This window comes from Calonectris borealis, chromosome 26, assembly GCF_964195595.1.
Source record: "Calonectris borealis chromosome 26, bCalBor7.hap1.2, whole genome shotgun sequence".
Lineage (NCBI taxonomy): Eukaryota > Metazoa > Chordata > Aves > Procellariiformes > Procellariidae > Calonectris > Calonectris borealis.
This window is the reverse complement of record NC_134337.1, coordinates 2,520,035-2,537,204: the sequence shown is the minus strand read 5'-3', so window position 1 is coordinate 2,537,204 and position 17,170 is coordinate 2,520,035. Positions and strand designations below refer to the sequence as shown.

General features: G+C 66.5%; 1 protein-coding gene across 1 annotated transcript; it reads right to left on the bottom strand.

Moving 5' to 3' along the window:
• Positions 1–753: 753 nt before the first annotated feature.
• ELAPOR1 (endosome-lysosome associated apoptosis and autophagy regulator 1) lies at positions 754–13,450 on the bottom strand. The gene is made up of 21 exons (XM_075173998.1): positions 13,295–13,450; positions 12,538–12,730; positions 11,370–11,517; positions 11,199–11,279; positions 10,863–10,968; positions 10,634–10,783; positions 10,301–10,389; positions 10,031–10,208; positions 9,794–9,922; positions 9,619–9,709; positions 9,408–9,513; positions 9,168–9,305; positions 8,822–9,076; positions 7,964–8,137; positions 2,489–2,669; positions 2,241–2,337; positions 2,047–2,148; positions 1,693–1,819; positions 1,415–1,593; positions 1,151–1,316; positions 754–994 (listed from the first exon to the last, which is right to left on the bottom strand). The coding sequence occupies exons 2-21, from the start codon at positions 12,696–12,698 to the stop codon at positions 926–928; spliced, it is 2,727 nt and encodes a 908-aa protein (XP_075030099.1). The 5' UTR covers positions 12,699–12,730; positions 13,295–13,450; the 3' UTR covers positions 754–925.
• Positions 13,451–17,170: the final 3,720 nt, after the last annotated feature.

The window sequence follows — 17,170 nt, the reverse complement described above, 5'->3', positions numbered from 1 at the left end:
CCCACCCCCGCGTGCCGGGGGACCCCAGGGTCTGCAGGAACGAGGGGCTTCGGGAGTGAGGCCACGGGGGACCCCCGGGATGCCCCACGCTGGGGGGGACGCACTGACCCGTCTGATGCGGTGGCGGTGGGAAATGTGCCGGGAGCTCCCGGCACCGGGCACCCGCTTTGGGGCAGAATCACCCAAATTGGTCCATTTGTGCCGGCGGCCAAGTAAGCGCAGCACGGCATAGCCTGGCATGGCCTGGCATGGCATGGACTGCACAGTACGGCATGGCCTGGCATGGCACGGCACACCATAACATAGCCTGGCACAGCACGGCATGGCACAGCACGGCATGGCCTGGCCCAGCATGGCATGGGGCAGCATGGCACGGCACGGTACGGCATGGCCTGGCACGGCACGGTGTGGCCTGGCACGGCACAGCCACAGGCCACCGGGCACTCGCCTCGACACCCCGAGCTGTGACAGCAGCCGTGCCGCAGCCGGAGCTCGCACACGCGTGTGCACACCCACCCCACCCACCCGTGTGCATGCACACGCGTGTGCACGCCCATCCCCACGCCACCCCCCCAGGTGTGCAACCCCACCCTGTGCACGAGCACCCTGCGTACGTGCGCACACGCGTGTGCTACGCCTCTGCACCCACTTCACCCGCTCCCCCCCCCCCATTTTGGGTGCCCACGCTCACCCCCCCGTGTGCCGGTGTCTGGGTGCCCGGCCGGGGGGGCGCGGGGGGGACACAGAGCCGTTGTACAAACCCCACACCTGTATTTGGCATTTTTCGGCGCTTGGCTGGGGGAGGGGACATGGGGTGGGGGGGGGGACACGTACAAAAGCCGTAACGAAGCTCCGGTCCGAAGCGGGTCCCTAAGGCCACGTTGGGGGGGTGGGGGGGTGGGCGCGGGTGGCCCCCCCCGCCCCGTCACAGCTCCTCGGCGGTGCTGCCGGACGACGTCTTCAGCGGGACGGAGTCGAAACCGTCCGACGTCCTCTGCGGCGAGCCTCGGCGTCAGTGAGCCCTCCCCGACCTCCCCACCCCCCCTTGGGGTGGGGAAACTGAGGCACGGAGCCGTCGCAAACCGCACCACCGCTGTGGCTTCTCCGGTGTCTGCTCCGGGGTTGTGCCCCGCCCCCCCCCCCCCCTTACCTTGGACGTGAGGGACTTGATTTTGCCGAAAAGCGATTTCTTGCTGGCGAAGACCAGGTCGTCCTCGGCGTCCTCCCCCTCCATGATGGCACAGCTATCCGGCGCCGGCAGCTCGCTCTCCTTGGCCGCCGCGTTCATCACCAGCTTGGAGTATTTATACTCCAGCCTGGGGACACGGAGCGGTGGCATCAACCCCCCCCTCCCCGTGGCGATGACTGTGTCCCGTCCCCCCCCCGCTCCCAAAATCCTGGTGGCATCACTCACTTCTGGTTCTTCTTCCAGAAGTAGGCGGCGAGGGCGGCGAGCAGGACGGCGGCGCAGGTGCCGGCAGAGATCCCCACCTTCAGCCAAAAATCCACGCTCCTGCAGCCCCTCACCTTCTGCGCCGGCAAGCTCTGCCCGCCGCGGCACAGCCGGGGCTCCCGCCAGACGTAGGTGGTTCTCTGGGGGGGGGGGGGGCAAATAGAGGGGGTTCAGCGCGTGGGGGTTTGACCCCCGCAGAGCCCATCCCCGTGGCGTCCCGCCTGGTGTCACGGTCGTACCTGGATGCCGCCGAGGCAGGCGCCGACGATGGGGCGATAGTGGCCGGCGGAGCAGCGGGGACAACCCTCGCCCGTCACCCAGAGGAAGTGGAAGGTGCAGCCGTCGCAGGTGCCCTCGGGGCATTTGCTGGGGGGGGGGGGGGGGCGGAGAAAAAAAAAAGTGGGGGGCCCGGCTGATGGTGACACCTAGGGTGGGGGACACGGCGCGGGGACGGTGGGATCCCCAAAGCAAAGCACCCCAGGGATGCACCCCACGCCCAGGAGATGGGGGTGCCATCCTGGGGGGGGGTGGGGTGTGAGGATGCTCCCCCCCCCCCAAAAGCCACCCCTGTCCCCAGCACCGTCCCCACCTACCTGGGCACGGTCAGGGTGCCGGCGCCCGGGCGCAGCGGGTCACAGCGCAGGCGGATGGCGGTGGCCCGGCCCCCGCTGCAGGGCTGCGTCACGGCGTTGGACCTGCCGAGGGGGACGCGGGGGGCTCAGCGGAGGGGGGGCACAGCGGGAGGGGGGTCCCTATGTGTCCCCCCTCCCCGGTCACCCACCCTCACCTGTAGAAGAAGACGATGTCGGGCAGGTCGGGGTGACCGGGGGGGAAGTGCTCCGGGGGGGAGGTGATGCCGTCCAGCGTGGAGCCGGCGGTGACGCCTGCGGCGAGAGCAGGGTGTCCCGGTGACACCAGGGTGTCCCAGCGGCACCGGGGTCCCACGGGAGGGGATGGCGAGGATGAAGCTCACGGGGGTTTGCTCCGGGTTGGGGGGAGAAAGGGGACGCCGGAGCACCCCGAGTCCCGGCTCACCCACAACGCGGTCGGCCAGGCTGACGGGCTGCGAGGACACGGCCGTCTTGTAGCCCACGACGTCGGGGGGCACCAGGATGGACTGGCAGACGTAGGACGTCACCACGCGGGCAGGGTCCCCCTCGCCCACCGGCAGCCGCGCGTCCGTCACGTTGTCCGTGCAGGAGGCCATCTTCCTGCCCTGGCGGCGAGGAAGAGGGGGGTGACGCCGGGCGGCGATGGCACCCGCGTGCGTGCATGCGTGCGCGCGTGTCTGCAAGCGAGGGCGCACGTTAGCGCGCGCACCTGTGCGTGCGTGACCCTGCGCGCGCGCGCGCGTGTGTTTGCAGGACTGCAGGTGCGCATACGTGTGTGCGCGTGGGTGTGCCAGTGCGCGTGTTTGTGCACGTCTGCATGTGTGTTTGCACAAGTGTGCAGGCGCTTGCATGAGCGTGCAAGTCTGCATGACTCTCTGCTGTGCACATGTGTATATGTGTTTGCATGACTGTGCATGTGTTTGCATGACCACGTGCATGTGTGCACGTATGACTGCATGTACACCAATGTTTGCACAACTGCATGCGTTTGCAAGCTGGCATGTGTTTGCGTGAGTATGTGCATGTGTTTGCATGACTGCAGGTGCGCATCTGTGTTTACATGAGTGTGCGTGAGTGTGCGTGTTTGCATGTCTGCACGAGTGTGCAGGTGTTTGCATGAGTATGCAGGCGTGCATGAGCGTTTGCAAGAGTGTTCATGTGGGTTTGCATGGCTGTGCATGTGTGCATGTATGACTGCATGTACACCTGTGTTTGCACAACTCCATGCATGACTTGGCATGACTGCATGTGTATGCATGATTACGTGCACACACTTGCATGACTGCATGTGTTTGCATATGTGTTTACATGAGTGTGCATGACTGTGCACGTGTGTGTGCACGACTCTGTGCACGTGTTCATGTGTCTTTGCATGGCTGTGCATGTGTGCATGTATGACTGCATGTCCACCTGTGTTTGCACAACTCCATGCATGAGTTTGCATGACTGCAGGCGTGCATATGTGTTCACATGAGTGTGCATGTTTGCACGTCAGCGCGAGCGTGCCGCTGTTCGCACGCGTGTGCAGGTGCGCAGGAGCGTTTGCGTGACCGCCTGCCGTCTCACGCGTGTTCGCACACTCCGTGCACGCACCGGGGGGGCGGTTCCTGAGCCGGGGACCCCCGGGGGGGGGGGGGGCGCAGGGACACCCCCCCCGGCAGCTCTCGCGAGGGCGGTGACCGAGGGGTGGGGGCGGGGTCAGCAGTACCGGCCCCGCCCCCCGCCCCGCCCCCGCTGGAGGGGCGACCCACGGGGGGACCCGGCGCGACCGGGCACCGCTCGGCGACCACCGCGGGCAGAACGGCGGCCATCGCCCGAGAGCAAAGGCCGGGCTGCGGCCGTCCCCGCCCCGGCGGTGGCCGGTGCCTCCCCGCAGCCGGAGCCGCTGAAGGCAGAGGCCGCGGTGCGGGCCTGGGGCTGCGGGAGGTGCCCAGGCCGCTCCAGGGGCAGGGGCGGGCGGGGGGAGGAGAAGGCCGCGGAACATGGGAGAAGGAGCCGGGCAGCCGGTTCCCAGCGCAGCCTGCGGCGGGGCCAGGGCCAAGCAGCCCAAACCCCCCCACCCCGGGCACACGCAGCGGGGAGGGGGCCGGTAATGCAGGGTGGAAGCTCGGGAGGGCAAGGGCCAGCAGGAGGAAGAGGAGGAAGAGGAGGAAGAGGAGGAAGAGGAGGAAGAGGAGGAAGAGGAGGAAGAGGCTTCCCCCGCCACCCGAGATGCCCTGGCGGAACCTGGGGAAAGACCCCCCACGGCCGGAGAGACGCTGGGGCTGGGTGAGGTCGCCCGGCCCCCGCGACGAAGAAAAGGCGACGGGGGAGAGTAGCGGGCGACTCTTCCGAGAGGTACGGAGGCACCCGTCTGCCGACCGGAGACGCTCTCTAGAGAGGTGTTGCTGCTTACCGGGGGCTCGGATCAGGGACGTCACCGAGACCCCCACCCTCGCACGGTCCACGGACTGTTATCCGCTGCTGCTGTTTCGCGTGGGCACCAGTGATACAGCCGGAGCAGCCCGAGGGGTACCGAGAAGGATTACAGAGCCCTGGGAGCGGCGGTGAGCGGCTCTGGGTCGGTTTTTTCATCGGTCCTCCCGGTCAAAGGGAGGGGTTTGAAAGGGCCACTCGAATCTGGCGAGTCAACGAATGGCTACTTAGACCATGGGAGTGGCTTTGAAAAACCTGGTCTACTGGGGGCTGATGGGGTCCATCTGTCAGAGAAGGGGAAGAGCATCTTCGGGCGTCGGCTTGCCACGCTGGTGAAGAGGGCTTTAAACTGAAGTTGCCAGGGGAGGGGAACCTCAATCCATCCCACTCCTACCAGTTTGATGCCAAGGCCAGATGCCCAGAGCCTGGAGAAGGGTCACAGGTCAGCAGGAGAGCGCCTGAAGAGCGTGGAGCTCCGCCTGGGGATGGCTGAGGAGCCGACCGAGAGCTTATGGTCAGGATTAAAGGGAGGGCAGGGACAGGTGACATTACGGTGGGGGTCTGCCACAGGCCACCCAACCAGGAAGACCGAGCCGATGAGGCCCTCTACAGACAGATAGGAGCAGCCTCACGTTCACAAGCCCTGGTCCTCATGGGGGACTTCCGATACCTGTTGGAGGGACAACATGGCAGGGCATAAGCAATCCGGGAGATTCCTGGAATGCGTCGATGATAATTTCCTTCTCCAAGTGGTAGAGGAGCCAAGGAGGAGAGGTGCTATGCTGGACCTTGTTCTCACCAACAAGGAGGGGCTGGTGGGGAATGTGAAGGTCAAGGGCAGCTTTGGCTGCAGTGACCACGAAATGGTGGAGTTCAAGATCCTTAGGGCACTGAGGAGGGCGCGCAGCAAGCTCCCTACCCTGGACTTCAGGAGAGCAGACTTTGGCCTCTTCAGGGATCTGCTTGGTAGAGTGCCGTGGGATAAAGCCCGGAGGGAAGAGGGGCCCAGGAAAGTTGGTTAATATTCAGGGATCACCTCCTCCAAGCTGAGGAGCGATGCATCCCAACAAAGAAGTCAGGCAGAAACGCCAAGAGGCCTGCACGGGTGAACAAGGAGCTCCTGGACACACTCAAACACAAGAAGGAAGCCTACAGAGGTGGCAGCAAGGACAGGTAGCCTGGGAGGAATACAGAGAAATTGTCCGAGCAGCCAGGGATCAGGTTAGGAAAGCTAAAGCCCTGATGATGGAATTAAATCTGGCCAGGGACGTCAAGGGCAACAAGAAAAGCTTCTATAGGTTCGTCGGGGATAAAAGGAAGACTAGGGAAAATGTGGGCCCTCTCCAGAATGAAACGGGAGACCTGGTTACCTGGGATATGGAGAAGGCTGAGGTACTCAACGACTTTTTTATGTCAGTCTCCACTGGCAGTGCTCGAGCCTCACCACCCAAGCCGCAGAAGGCAAAGGCAGGGACTGGGAGAATGAAGAGCCGCCCACTGTGGGAGAAGATCAGGTTCGAGACCATCTAAGGAACCTGAAGGTGCACACGTCCATGGGACCCGATGAGATCGGTTCCTGAAGGAACTGGCGGATGAAGTTGCTAAGCCACTCTCCATCATATTTGAGAAGTCGTGGCAGGCCGGTGAAGTTCCCGCTGACTGGAAAAGGGGAAACATAACCCCCATTCTTAAAAAGGGAAAAAAGGAAGACCCGGGGAACTGCAGGCCAGTCGGTCTCACCTCTGTGCCTGGGGAGGTCATGGAGCAGATCCTTCTGGAAGCTGTGCTAAGGCACATGGAGGACAGGGAGGTGATTCGAGACAGCCAGCACGGCTTCACCAAGGGCAAGTCCTGCCTGACCAACCTAGTGGCCTTCTATGATGGAGTGACTACATCAGCGGACACGGGAAGGGCTACAGATGTCGTCTGTCTGGACCTCTGTAAGGCCTTTGACACAGTCCCCCACAACATCCTTCTCTCCAAACTGGAGAGGTATGGATTTGATGGGTGGACTGTCCCGTGGGTGAGGAATTGGTTGGATGGACGCACCCAGAGGGTAATGGTCAACGGGTCAATGTCCAGATGGAGATCGGTGATGAGTGGTGTCCCACAGGGGTCCGTACTGGGACTGGTACTGTTTAATATCTTCATCAGTGACATAGACAGTGGGATCGAGTGCACCCTCAGCAGGTTGGCAGATGACACCAAGCTGAGTGGTGTGGTCGACACGCCTGAGGGACGGGATGCCGTCCAGAGGGACCCGGACAAGCTCGAGGAGTGGGCCCACGTGAACCTCATGAGGTTCAACAAGGCCAAGTGCAAGGTCCTGCACCTGGGTCGGGGCAACCACGGTATCAACACAGGCTGGGGGATGAAGGGATGGAGAGCAGCCCTGCGAGAAGGACTTGGGAGTGCTGGTGGGTGAAGCCCAGAAAGCCAACTGTATCCCGAGCTGCACCAAAAGCCGCGTGGCCAGCAGGTCGAGGGAGGGGATTCTGCCCCTCTGCTCTGCTCCGGTGAGACCCCCCTGCAGAGCTGCGTCCAGCTCGGGGGTCCTCAGCACAGGACAGACATGGACCTGTTGGAGCGGGTCCAGAGGAGGCCACCAAAATGATCTGGGGGTGGAACAGCTCTGCTGTGAGGAAAGGCTGAGAGAGTTGGGGTTGTTCAGCCTGGAGAAGAGAAGGCTCCGGGGAGACCTTACTGTGGCCTTTCAGAACTTAAGGGGGGCTTACAAGAAAGATGGGGACAGAGTTTTTAGCAGGGCCTGTTGCGACAGGACAAGGGGGGATGGTTTACTTCAAAGAGGGGAGATTTAGAGTAGATACAAGGAAGACTTTTTTTACACTGAGATGGTGAGAGCCTGGCGCAGGTTGCCCAGAGAGGTGGTGGATGCCCCATCCCTGGGAACGTTCCAGGTCAGGTTGGACGGGGTCTGAGCACCCTGATCTGGTTGAAGATGTCCCTGCCCACGGCAGGGGGGTTGGACTGGATGAGCTTTAATGGTCCCTTCCCACCCAAACCGTTCTATGATTCTACGTGTGCACCTATGACTGCATGTACACCTGTGTGTGCACAACTCATGCATGCGTTTGCACGGCTGCCTGTGTTTGCATGACTGCAGGTGTGTGTTTGCATGACTGCGTGTGTGTTTGCATGACTGCGTGTGTGTGTTTGCATGACTGCACGTGTGTTTGCCTGACTGCACGTGTGTGTTTGCATGACTGCGTGTGTGTTTGCATGACTGCACGTGTGTGTTTGCCCTACATATGCGCGCCTACCCGCGTCTTTGCACAACATACGCACGCACACGTGTGTTTACGCTCTATATGCACGCATACACGCGCTTCCCTCACCCCATGCACCCATCCCCGCCTGTTCCCACGGCCCGGGGAAGACCCTAACCCCGTGCCAGCAGGCAGGTGGGCAGCGCTGCGGGTGCTGCCTGCGCGGCGGGCAGCGCTGCCTGCCGCCCCGGCCTCACCTGGTTGCCGCAGAGGCTGATGTTGAAGTGGTGGAAGTACTTGAGGCCCTTGGCGGTGAAACTGGGGCCGCTGGTGAAGGCCGTGCCGGCGGCCAGCGCCGAGAAGTCGTAGTGCAGGATGCGGCCCGGCAGCGCCAGGGAGAAGCTGCAGTTGTTGTAGCAGAGGGAGCGGAGCTGGGGTGGCAGGAGGTGACAGTCAGGGACGGCCGGGGGCTGGGGTCACCCCGCTGGGGACAGGTAGTGTCACCCATCAGGGACAGCTGGGGTCATCCCCTTGGGGACAGCGGAGGGCTGGCATCGCCCGTCAGGGGCAGCCGGGGGTGGTGTCACCCATCCGGGGTCAGATACTGTCACCTACTCTGTCACCCACCTGGGATGGCCGGGGGGCTGGTGTCACCTCCCTGGGGACAGCTGGGGATTGGCATCACCCATCCAGACAGTGTCACCCACCTGGGATGGCCGGGGGGCTGGTGTCACCTCGCTGGGGATGGCTGGGGGGCTGGCATCACCCATCTAGGGTCAGACACTGTCACCCACCCAGGATGGCCAGAGGGGCACGTGTCACCTCCCTGGGGACAGCTGGGGATTGGCATCACCCATCCAGACGGTGCCACCCACCCGGGACAACCAGAGGGACTGGTGTCACCCACCCGTGATGGAGGGGGAGCTGGTGTCACCCTCCTGGAGCTGGCTGGTGCCACCCATCTGGGACATCTTGGGTGGGGGGCCGGTGTCACCCCTCTAGGGCCCACAGCATCACCCATTTGGGATGGCCGGGGGTGGCTGGCATCGCCCGTGGGGACATCACCCCACCACCCCATGGACCCCCACCCCCGGAGGACACGCAGGGACGGGTACCTGGTTGCTGCGGGTGCCGGGGCCGCAGGGGTGGCAGGCGGGGGTCCCATCGGAGGGGTGACCCCGCAGATAGGTGCCGGGTGGGCAGGGCTGGCAGGTGCCTGAGCCACGGTCCACGGCGTTCCCGGGGGGACACGGGGCACAGGATCCGGCCGGCTCAGGGGCGCAGCGCCGGCAGAAGGATGCCACCCCTCCCAGCACGTTGGTGACGTTGATGGAGTAGAGCTTGGCCACGTCGCTGGTGTACCGCCGGCCCTGGCACCGAGAGCACCCGTCACCATCGCCCACCCGCGCCCCCCGGCACCTGCAGCCCCCCTAGGGAGGGGTCCCCCCCCCCGTCCCTCACCGCCTCGTGGTAGGGGGTGCGCTGGAAAGCCCAGGTGAAGCTCATGGTGGCATTTTTCTCCACGACGTAGGTGTAGGACTGCTTCCCCTTGGGGCCCGTCCACGTCTCCACCGGGGTGTTAGTGCGGGAGTTGACGCCCTGTGGGGACACGGGGATGCTGGGACCCCCCCAAACTGGATGTGTCCCCCACCAACCTGGTGTTTCCCCCCTCCAAATCCCCGCCGTGTCCCCCCCACTCACCACCATGAAGTAGAGCTCGCAGCTGACGCTGCAGACCGTCTCAAAGACGAAGGTGATCCTGGCCACCTCCTTGCTCTCCGCATCCTCCAGCACCGGGCTCGGAGGGCTGGGGACAGCGTGGGGACGGTGTGAGGACACTGCCAGGCTCTGCCCCATGGCGCTGTCCCCTCCCCGCTCTTTGGGGACACCCCGGCGCTGGTTCCCACCTCACCTGAAGCCAGGGACCACCAGCGTGAGGATCATGAAGTCATTATCGGAGGCTCCCGCCGCCGTGTAGATGTAGTCCCCGGCCACCTCCCAGCCTGCAAGGACACGGTGATGGCTCAGCGGGGTCCCCGGCTGCCCCCGCAGGAGGGGACGGCGAGGGGACAGCGTCCCGGCGCTACCTGCCATTCCCTTGTACTCGAAGTTGATGCCGCTGAGGACGGTGGTCTCCATGTTGGGGGGCAACACATTCCACCACTTGTACTCCAACCCCAGCGCCGGCTCGGTGCCCGCCGGGCAGCTGAGGCAGCCTGGGGACAGAGGGGGACAACCCTGCACCGGGGTGGCACCCACTTCCCCCCCCGGCAACTCCGGGTGCCCCGGTCACCCCTTGGGGACAATGCCGGGGACGTCCTTACCGGAGCCGTTGGAGTAGGAGCCGTAGGGACAGGGCTGGCAGGCGCTGCCGTTGCTTTTGGCGAAGCCGGGGTTGCAGGGGGGGCACTTGGTTTTCACGCCGGACGGGGGCAGCTTGGCCGCCTGGGGAAGCTCCTCGCTGCAGATTTTCGGCTCTGCCCACTTGAACATCAGCTGGGTCTGCCCGGGCGGGAGCGGGGGGCTGAGCTGGGCAGGGGGGGGACACAGGCAGGGTACCAGCCCCCTGATATAACCCCCCCCCCCGGCCCTACCTCCCCGCGGGCGTCGCAGGCGGTGTGGGTGTAGAAGTAATCCTTGTCGGTGCAGGGCGGCCGCGCTTTGCAGGACGCCGAGCCGGGCTCTGCTGACCGCGGGGGAGACGGCGGCTGAGCCAGCCCGGCGAGGGGACCTTACCACCGTCCCCACGGGATGCCCTGCCCGCCCCATGCCCACGTCCCCACCCCACCAAGGGATAGCAGGTCCTCCCTGTCCCTCACATCACCTCTCCCTTCCCCAGGGGCATCCCCGCAGGGCAAGGGGGGACGAGGGGACCCTGCTGCCACCTCTGGGTGAGGGGACGAGGGGACCCCGCTGCCGCCTCTCACCGGCGTAGGTGGCGGGCTCGCAGGGCTGGCAGGCGGTGGCTCCTTTGCTGGAGAAGGTGTCGGCGGGGCAGAGCTGGCAGGCGGAGGAGCCGGCGGCGGGGGCGTAGGTGCCGGGTTTGCAGGGGAAGCACTCGGAGGTATAAGCCACCCCTGGCAGCAGGAGGGTGCTCAGGGTGCAGGAGCCATTGGGGGGGGGGGGTGAGACCCCCCCCAGTCTGCACCCACCTACCTGTGATGCCGATGTTCCTCACCAGCACCGGCTTGGGGACCTTGGACCAGACGGAGAAAGCCGTGGTCCGCCAGTACAGCACGTTGTTGCCGCGGCTCAGCTCCACCTGGAAAAGGGGTGGGGGGGTGTTGGGGGGGGGGGGTTGGGTGATCCCACGGCTGGGGAGGGGGTTGGCACCCATGGGTGGGGGGGTTGAGGCGCTAACCCCTGTCTGCCATCACCCACCACCCCCTCCGCCTCCTCATAAAGCTTCTTCTTCCCAGGGGAGGGACAAGGGACCCCGGGGGATGTCCTGAGGGACCCTCCCGTGTCACCTCCCGCCCCCCCCCCACTCACGCTGTGAAACTCCCAGCCCTTCTCCGTCGTCCGCATCCAGCGCGACTCCTCCACCGTGGGCTGGCACTGGTCGTTCTGCACCTGCGGAGCTGGCATGAGGACGGGAACCCCCCCACGTCCCCAGGGACCCCCACCCTCCAGCCCTGCACCCCTCCGGTCCCCGACACCTACAAAGAACTCGAAGACGATGCTGCTGTCGGGGTAGATGTACTCGAAGGAGACGGTGCCTGACTGCTTGAGATTGACGGCATACATCAGGGTGGCCGTGCACTCGTCCGTGTTGGAGGCCACGTAGTCCCCCAGCGGCACCCACGTCGACCTGGGGCGGGTGGCACAGACCGTGGGCTCCGTCACCGGTCCGACCCCCGTGGCAGCCGGGATGGGGACCACGGGGATGGTTGTGACGGTCCCCAGGTGGGTGGAGCAGGGAGGAGGCTTGGGGACAGCCCAGGCTTGGGGACAGCATGGGGAACCCTGGGGACTGAGGATGGAGAGGTGGGCGCTGGGGACAGCCCAGGGGACAGGTCACTGTGCGGTGGCCAGACCCTTATCCCTGGGGCGCCTTCCCCCCCCCCCCCCCAGCCCGTCCCCACCGCGCCGGCGAGAGGCGGGTGGGCTGCGAGGAGGAGGAGAGGGGGATCCTGCCGCGCCGGAGACAGCGGCTGAATAATTAAAGTGCTGCTGGAAGTAGGTTACATTTGCAAGTTGCATAAATGCTGCAGCACGGGGCAGCTCGGCGGCTGCCGGTGCAACCGGCTGGCGGGAGGGTTCGGCGGCTGCCGGTGCAACCGGCTGGCGGGAGGGTTCGGCGGCTGCCGGTGCAACCGGGTGGCGGGAGGGTTCGGCGGCTGCCGGTGCAACCGGCTGGCGGGAGGGTTCGGCGGCTGCTGGCGCTGATTAAAGGGCCGCGGTGGAAAATAAAGGCAGCGGCTCATGCCGTAAAGATGGGGGGACTCCCATGGGTGCTCCCTCTCTGAGGAGGGCTGGTGTGGGCGTCCCGTGGGGTTGGGGTCCTGCCACCAAAGGTGGGGATGATGCTGCCGGGGTGTCCCCTTGCTGTGGCCGGGGTGTCCCCCACAGCACCCTGCCTGCATCGCCTCCCAGGGAAGGGTGACGGAAGGAGCGTGGGGGTCGGGGTGTCGGGGAAATGGGGTGCTATTTATGGACAGAGGTGTCGCAGCACCCATCCTGCTGGCTGCTGCACCGTGCACTGTGCCCATCCCCGCTGCGCCAGGGTGGCTGAGTCCCTGAGCACCCTCCTAGGGAGGAGCAGCCGGGCTCCAGCCCCCACCTTCCCGTTAACGGGAAGAACCGTGCCGGTGGCGGCACAACGACTCACGCGGTGCAGTTCTCCACCGTGTCACCGAAACCGTCGTCGACCTCCAGGTTGGTGGCGACGTTGGCGAAGCCGTGGGGCACCTCGTCCCACTCGTCGAAGCGGACGCCGGTGCCCAGCGAGTAGGTGCCCTCCGCGCAGGGCTTGCACGCCTGCGCCTTCATGTCCAGGAACTCGCCCGCCTTGCAGGAAAAAGCTGCCCACGTGCAACGATGGAGGTCAGGGTGGTCGCCCCCTGCTCCCCCCGGCGCTGCTTCGGCCTCATCATCCTCAGCTCCGCTTTTCGGAGCGCTCCTCACTAGCAGCGGCGCCTGGCCGGGTCTGGGATCCCCCACGGCAGCAAGGCAACCCCTCCCCCCCCCCCCCGATTTATGATTTTCGGCAACTCCGTGGCACTTCCCTGCCTGACCGCCAGCTCTTTAAAAAGCAGCGAGCACCGGGCAGGATGCGACCCCCTGCTGAAGCGCGCCGCAGAGCCATGGCACCCCCCAAGGCTTGGTGTGGGGGGGGCAGGTTTCCATCCCCCTCATCGCATCCCGGCTCTCCCCGTGACGAGCTGACAGTGCTAACGAGCGCTTATTGCTGCCGAGCAGACAGGTCCCGTCGCCGCCTTTGAAGGCATCGCGCTGCGACGGAGCTGATGAAAAGCCGCGCTGCTTCTCGCTGCTCCTCTCCCTCCCCTCGCCCTCGTTTCCCTGCCCTTCCCACGCCCCAGGACCCCCCCACATCCGCCCCGTCCCCCCCGTCCCCCCAACCTTACAGCACTCGGTGCCCTTGACAGGGTCCGGCAGGCCGGTGCAGAGTCCCGGCGTGTGTGGCACGGCCACCCTCCACCGCGAGCCTGTGCTGTCGCACGCCGTGTACTCGTAGTGGTACTCGGACTGGAAGAGAAAACACGCAGGGAGAGCTGCGGCCCCCAGACCCCCACGGTGCTCCCCCCACCCCAAGGGCTGCCCCCCCCCCCCCAGAGTGCGCCCGGCCGCCTCTTGCATCGGTATTTTTGGTTTAAGCTGTTGCAATGTCCCCCGGCGCTCAGTGCCCCGGCTCGGGCGGCTTCGCCAGGCTGCTCGGCCCCAGCCTGGGGACGCTCAGGGTGGGGGGGTGCTCGGGGGGGGGGTGCTCAGGGTTGGGGGGTGCTCAGGGTGTGGGGGGGGTGCTCAAGGTGGGGGGATGCTGGGGGTGGGGGGGATGCTCAGGCTGGGGAGATGCAGACACCAGGGAATGCTCAGAGTGGGGGGTGCTCAGGGTGGGGGGTGCTCAGGGTGGGGGGCTGCTCAGGGTGGGGGGCTGCAGACACCAGGGGATGCCGAGGGTGGGGCTTCAGGTCAGATGACCCCCCCCCCCACCTCCAGGACATCCCCCCGCCCCGGGACGCCAAACCCCAGGCAGGGCTGTGGGGTCACCCAGGCCACACGCGCGTTCCCGGGACCTCCCTGACCACCCCATGGGACGAGACAGCCCCGGCGCAGCGAAGGCGCCCGGCACTGCCGCCCGCTCCCCCGGGGGGTGGGGGCTGAAACCCCGGCATCCCCCAGGGGCCGGCGAGCAGATGGCACCGTCCCCGGCACGGTACCGTTTGCCTTGGCGTGGCCCGAGCGCAGCGGCACGCGTTGCTCGTTAAACAGGCTCCTTGGCGCAACCCGGATGCACCATCCCGCTCGGGAGCCGCGGCGGCAGCGGGAACACCCCTCGGCAGTGCCGCCGGCTGGGTGCCGGAGCAGGGTGCAGCCAGGAGGAAAGGAGAATGGCTGGGGGCACCCTGACCCCCCCCTCCCCGTGCCGCCGGCTGCCTCCAAGCCGGGACTGGCTCAAGGCCGGTGAGGAGGCGACGCCGCGGGCAGGCGAAGCCCAGCCGGCGTGGTTAATCTCCGGGGCAGGGCGAAGGCCAGGTCCGGTTGCTCCGTGGTTGATACCGGCGTGGTGGGGTACCGGGGGGGGGGGTGGGGGGCAAGGGAGCGACACCGCAGCCCCCCCCCCACCCCTCCCCTGCAGCATCCCTGGGGTTTCCGAGCCGGGCGCGGCGGCTTCGTGCTCCCAGCAGACGCCGAAGCGTGGCAGGTTGGCGAGAAAACAACGCTTTGATGTTTCCCGTCAGCTGGAAACGGCGGCGATGGAGGGGGGAAAGGGGGACGGAGAGGCGCGAAGGCTCTGCCTGCCGCACCCCCTGCCCGCGTACAGGCAGCACCGAGCCCCCCCACGGCCCCGGGATGGGGATGCAGAGGAGGGCGCCCACCACCACGGGGGTACCCACGGGGTCACCCCGGCTCTCAGCAGCCCCGAGCCCCCAACATCGCTCTTGCTCCCAAGGGATTCCTGGGATTTCCGAGGTGTTTTTTCACTCTTCCCAAACTTTCTGCCCCCTCCCAGCATGGAACTGAGCGGCTGGGACGAGCGATATTAATTGCTCCCTTTCGTAAAGGCTGCAAATATTAAAAAAAATCTCAATAAATCGACCTAATTCAGCCCCGGGGTGGCTCTGCAGCAGGAGGGGGGACCCCGGGCTGCCACTGCCACCCTGCTCCGGCCAGGGGAGGGAGAGGGTCTGTCCCCAACAGCGGGGGGGGGGGGACAGGGGACATAACCTCCGCGGGAGTGATCCCTCCCGGGGACGGGCGCCAGCCGCCGTCTATTGTTTCCAGCTCTGGGCTGTGGAACACACACACACCAAAAAAAATTGGATCATGGCACAAAAAAATGACTGGCCCAGATGAAAAGCAGCCGCAGGTCAGGGAGAGCCGGGGGGGGGGGGGGACGACAGGCGAGGACCCCACCGAGGGTGAGCGCAGACCCCCGGGGAGGGAAATTTGGAGGAAATTTAGAAGCTGGGGGGGGGGCTCGCCCTGGCACCGCTGTCCCCGAGGCGGCCGGGTGCCGGCAAGCGACAGAGCCCCCCGGTTTCTCCTCGCAGGACACTTTGTCCCCACTTGGCCACTGGGCCACCGTGTGCCAGGGGACGCTTTGTCCCCACTTGGCCACTGGGCCACCGTGTGCCAGGCTGGGAACGGCACGTGGCCAATGGGGGGGGGTGTGTGTCCCCCCCCTTCTTGTCACCACCCCCAGCAGCGCTCGCGCCCGAGGAGGGTTTGGGGACAACCCAACGTCTCCCTGGGGGTTGGCAACCGACCGGGACACGGGGACCAGCCTGGGGACACAGACGTTGGGCTGGAGGTGGCCCCAGGGACCCTGAGGATGAGACCCTGGTCGGGGAAAGGGGTGTCCCCGAGGAGACCCCCAGCAGCAAAGCCACCTCCCCCATCCACCCTGATACTCCCCATCCCTATAGGGGACCCCGTGCAGCCCCCCCCTCCCTTTACAGGCAGCACAACGCAGTCCATATGGTCCCTATAGGTGACGGACCCCATGGGACCCCTCCTCCAGGTAGGACTGGAAGCCCCTGGGGACTGGCCGGTCCCCTGGGAGCTTGGGGGGGCAAAGCCCCCCCCGTGTCCCCCAGCCAGTCCCCCCACACTATAGGGACCCCATAGCATCCCCTTACCCTATAGGGATCCCCCCCCCCGCCCGGTCCTCCCCATCCCATAGGGACCAGCCCCGGACCCACATCCCCCGTGCTCCGGGGATTGGTTTCATCTACCGGCGGGGGGGTACCGGTTGCCGGTTCCCCACCCGCCCACCCCTCCCTCTCCCCCCCCTCCCGGTTCCGGTGCCGGTACCTCCTTGCAGACGTGCAGCCGCTCCCCGGTGCGGCCCGGTGTCACGGCGGCCGCCAGGCACAGCGCCAGCAGCCCCCACCGGGCCCCGGTGCCGGTACCGGCCATGGCGCAGCGGCGGCGGCGGCGGCGGCGGCAGCGCTCGGCCCCGCGCGGGCACCGGCCCCGCGGCCCCGCCCCCCGCCAACGGCCCGGCCCCGCGCGCGCACCTGCCGCCACCTGCCCCCGCCCCCGCCCCCGGTACCGGGCATCACCCCGGGAACGGCACCGGGCGCCATACCCCGGGAATAACACCGGGTATCGCCCCCTCCCGGGAACGGCACCGGGAATGTAATCCCGGGAACAGCACCGGGAATCACCCCCCGGGAGCGGCCCCCGGTTCCCGGGATGTATCCCGGGAACAACACCGGGCACCCCCTCGCCGTGCACCGGCACCAGGAGCGAACCCCCGGGGAACGGCCCCGGGTGCGTATGCGCTGCAAAGGCACCGTTACCTCCGTGCCCCCCCCGGTAACGGCCCCTCCTCCGGCCCCCCCGCCCCGCGGCCAACCCGAGCAGCGCTGCCCGGGGCCGGGGGGGGGCACCGGGGAGCGGCGGGGGGGGTCACGGCTCCCCCGGGTGAGTGTGTCCCCCGTTTCCCCCCCCGGCGTGGTGCCGGCCCTGAGCCCCGTCCCCGCGCAGCCCCCCCGGGCCGCCCCCGCCGCGGAGCGGGGTCAGCCCCGGCAAGGGGTCGGTGCACCGGGGCCGGGGAGCTGCCGGGATGGGGGGGGGGGGGGACAGCGGAGGCGGGGGGGGCACGGTTACGTGTTCTGGGCATGGGGGCCACGGGGGATATGGGGACAGAGGGGACATGGGGGACACGGGGACACACAGGGGACACAGGGATATGGGGACATGGGGGACACAGGGGACACGGGGGACACAGGGGATATGGGGACATGGGACACGGGGGACACGGGATATGGGGA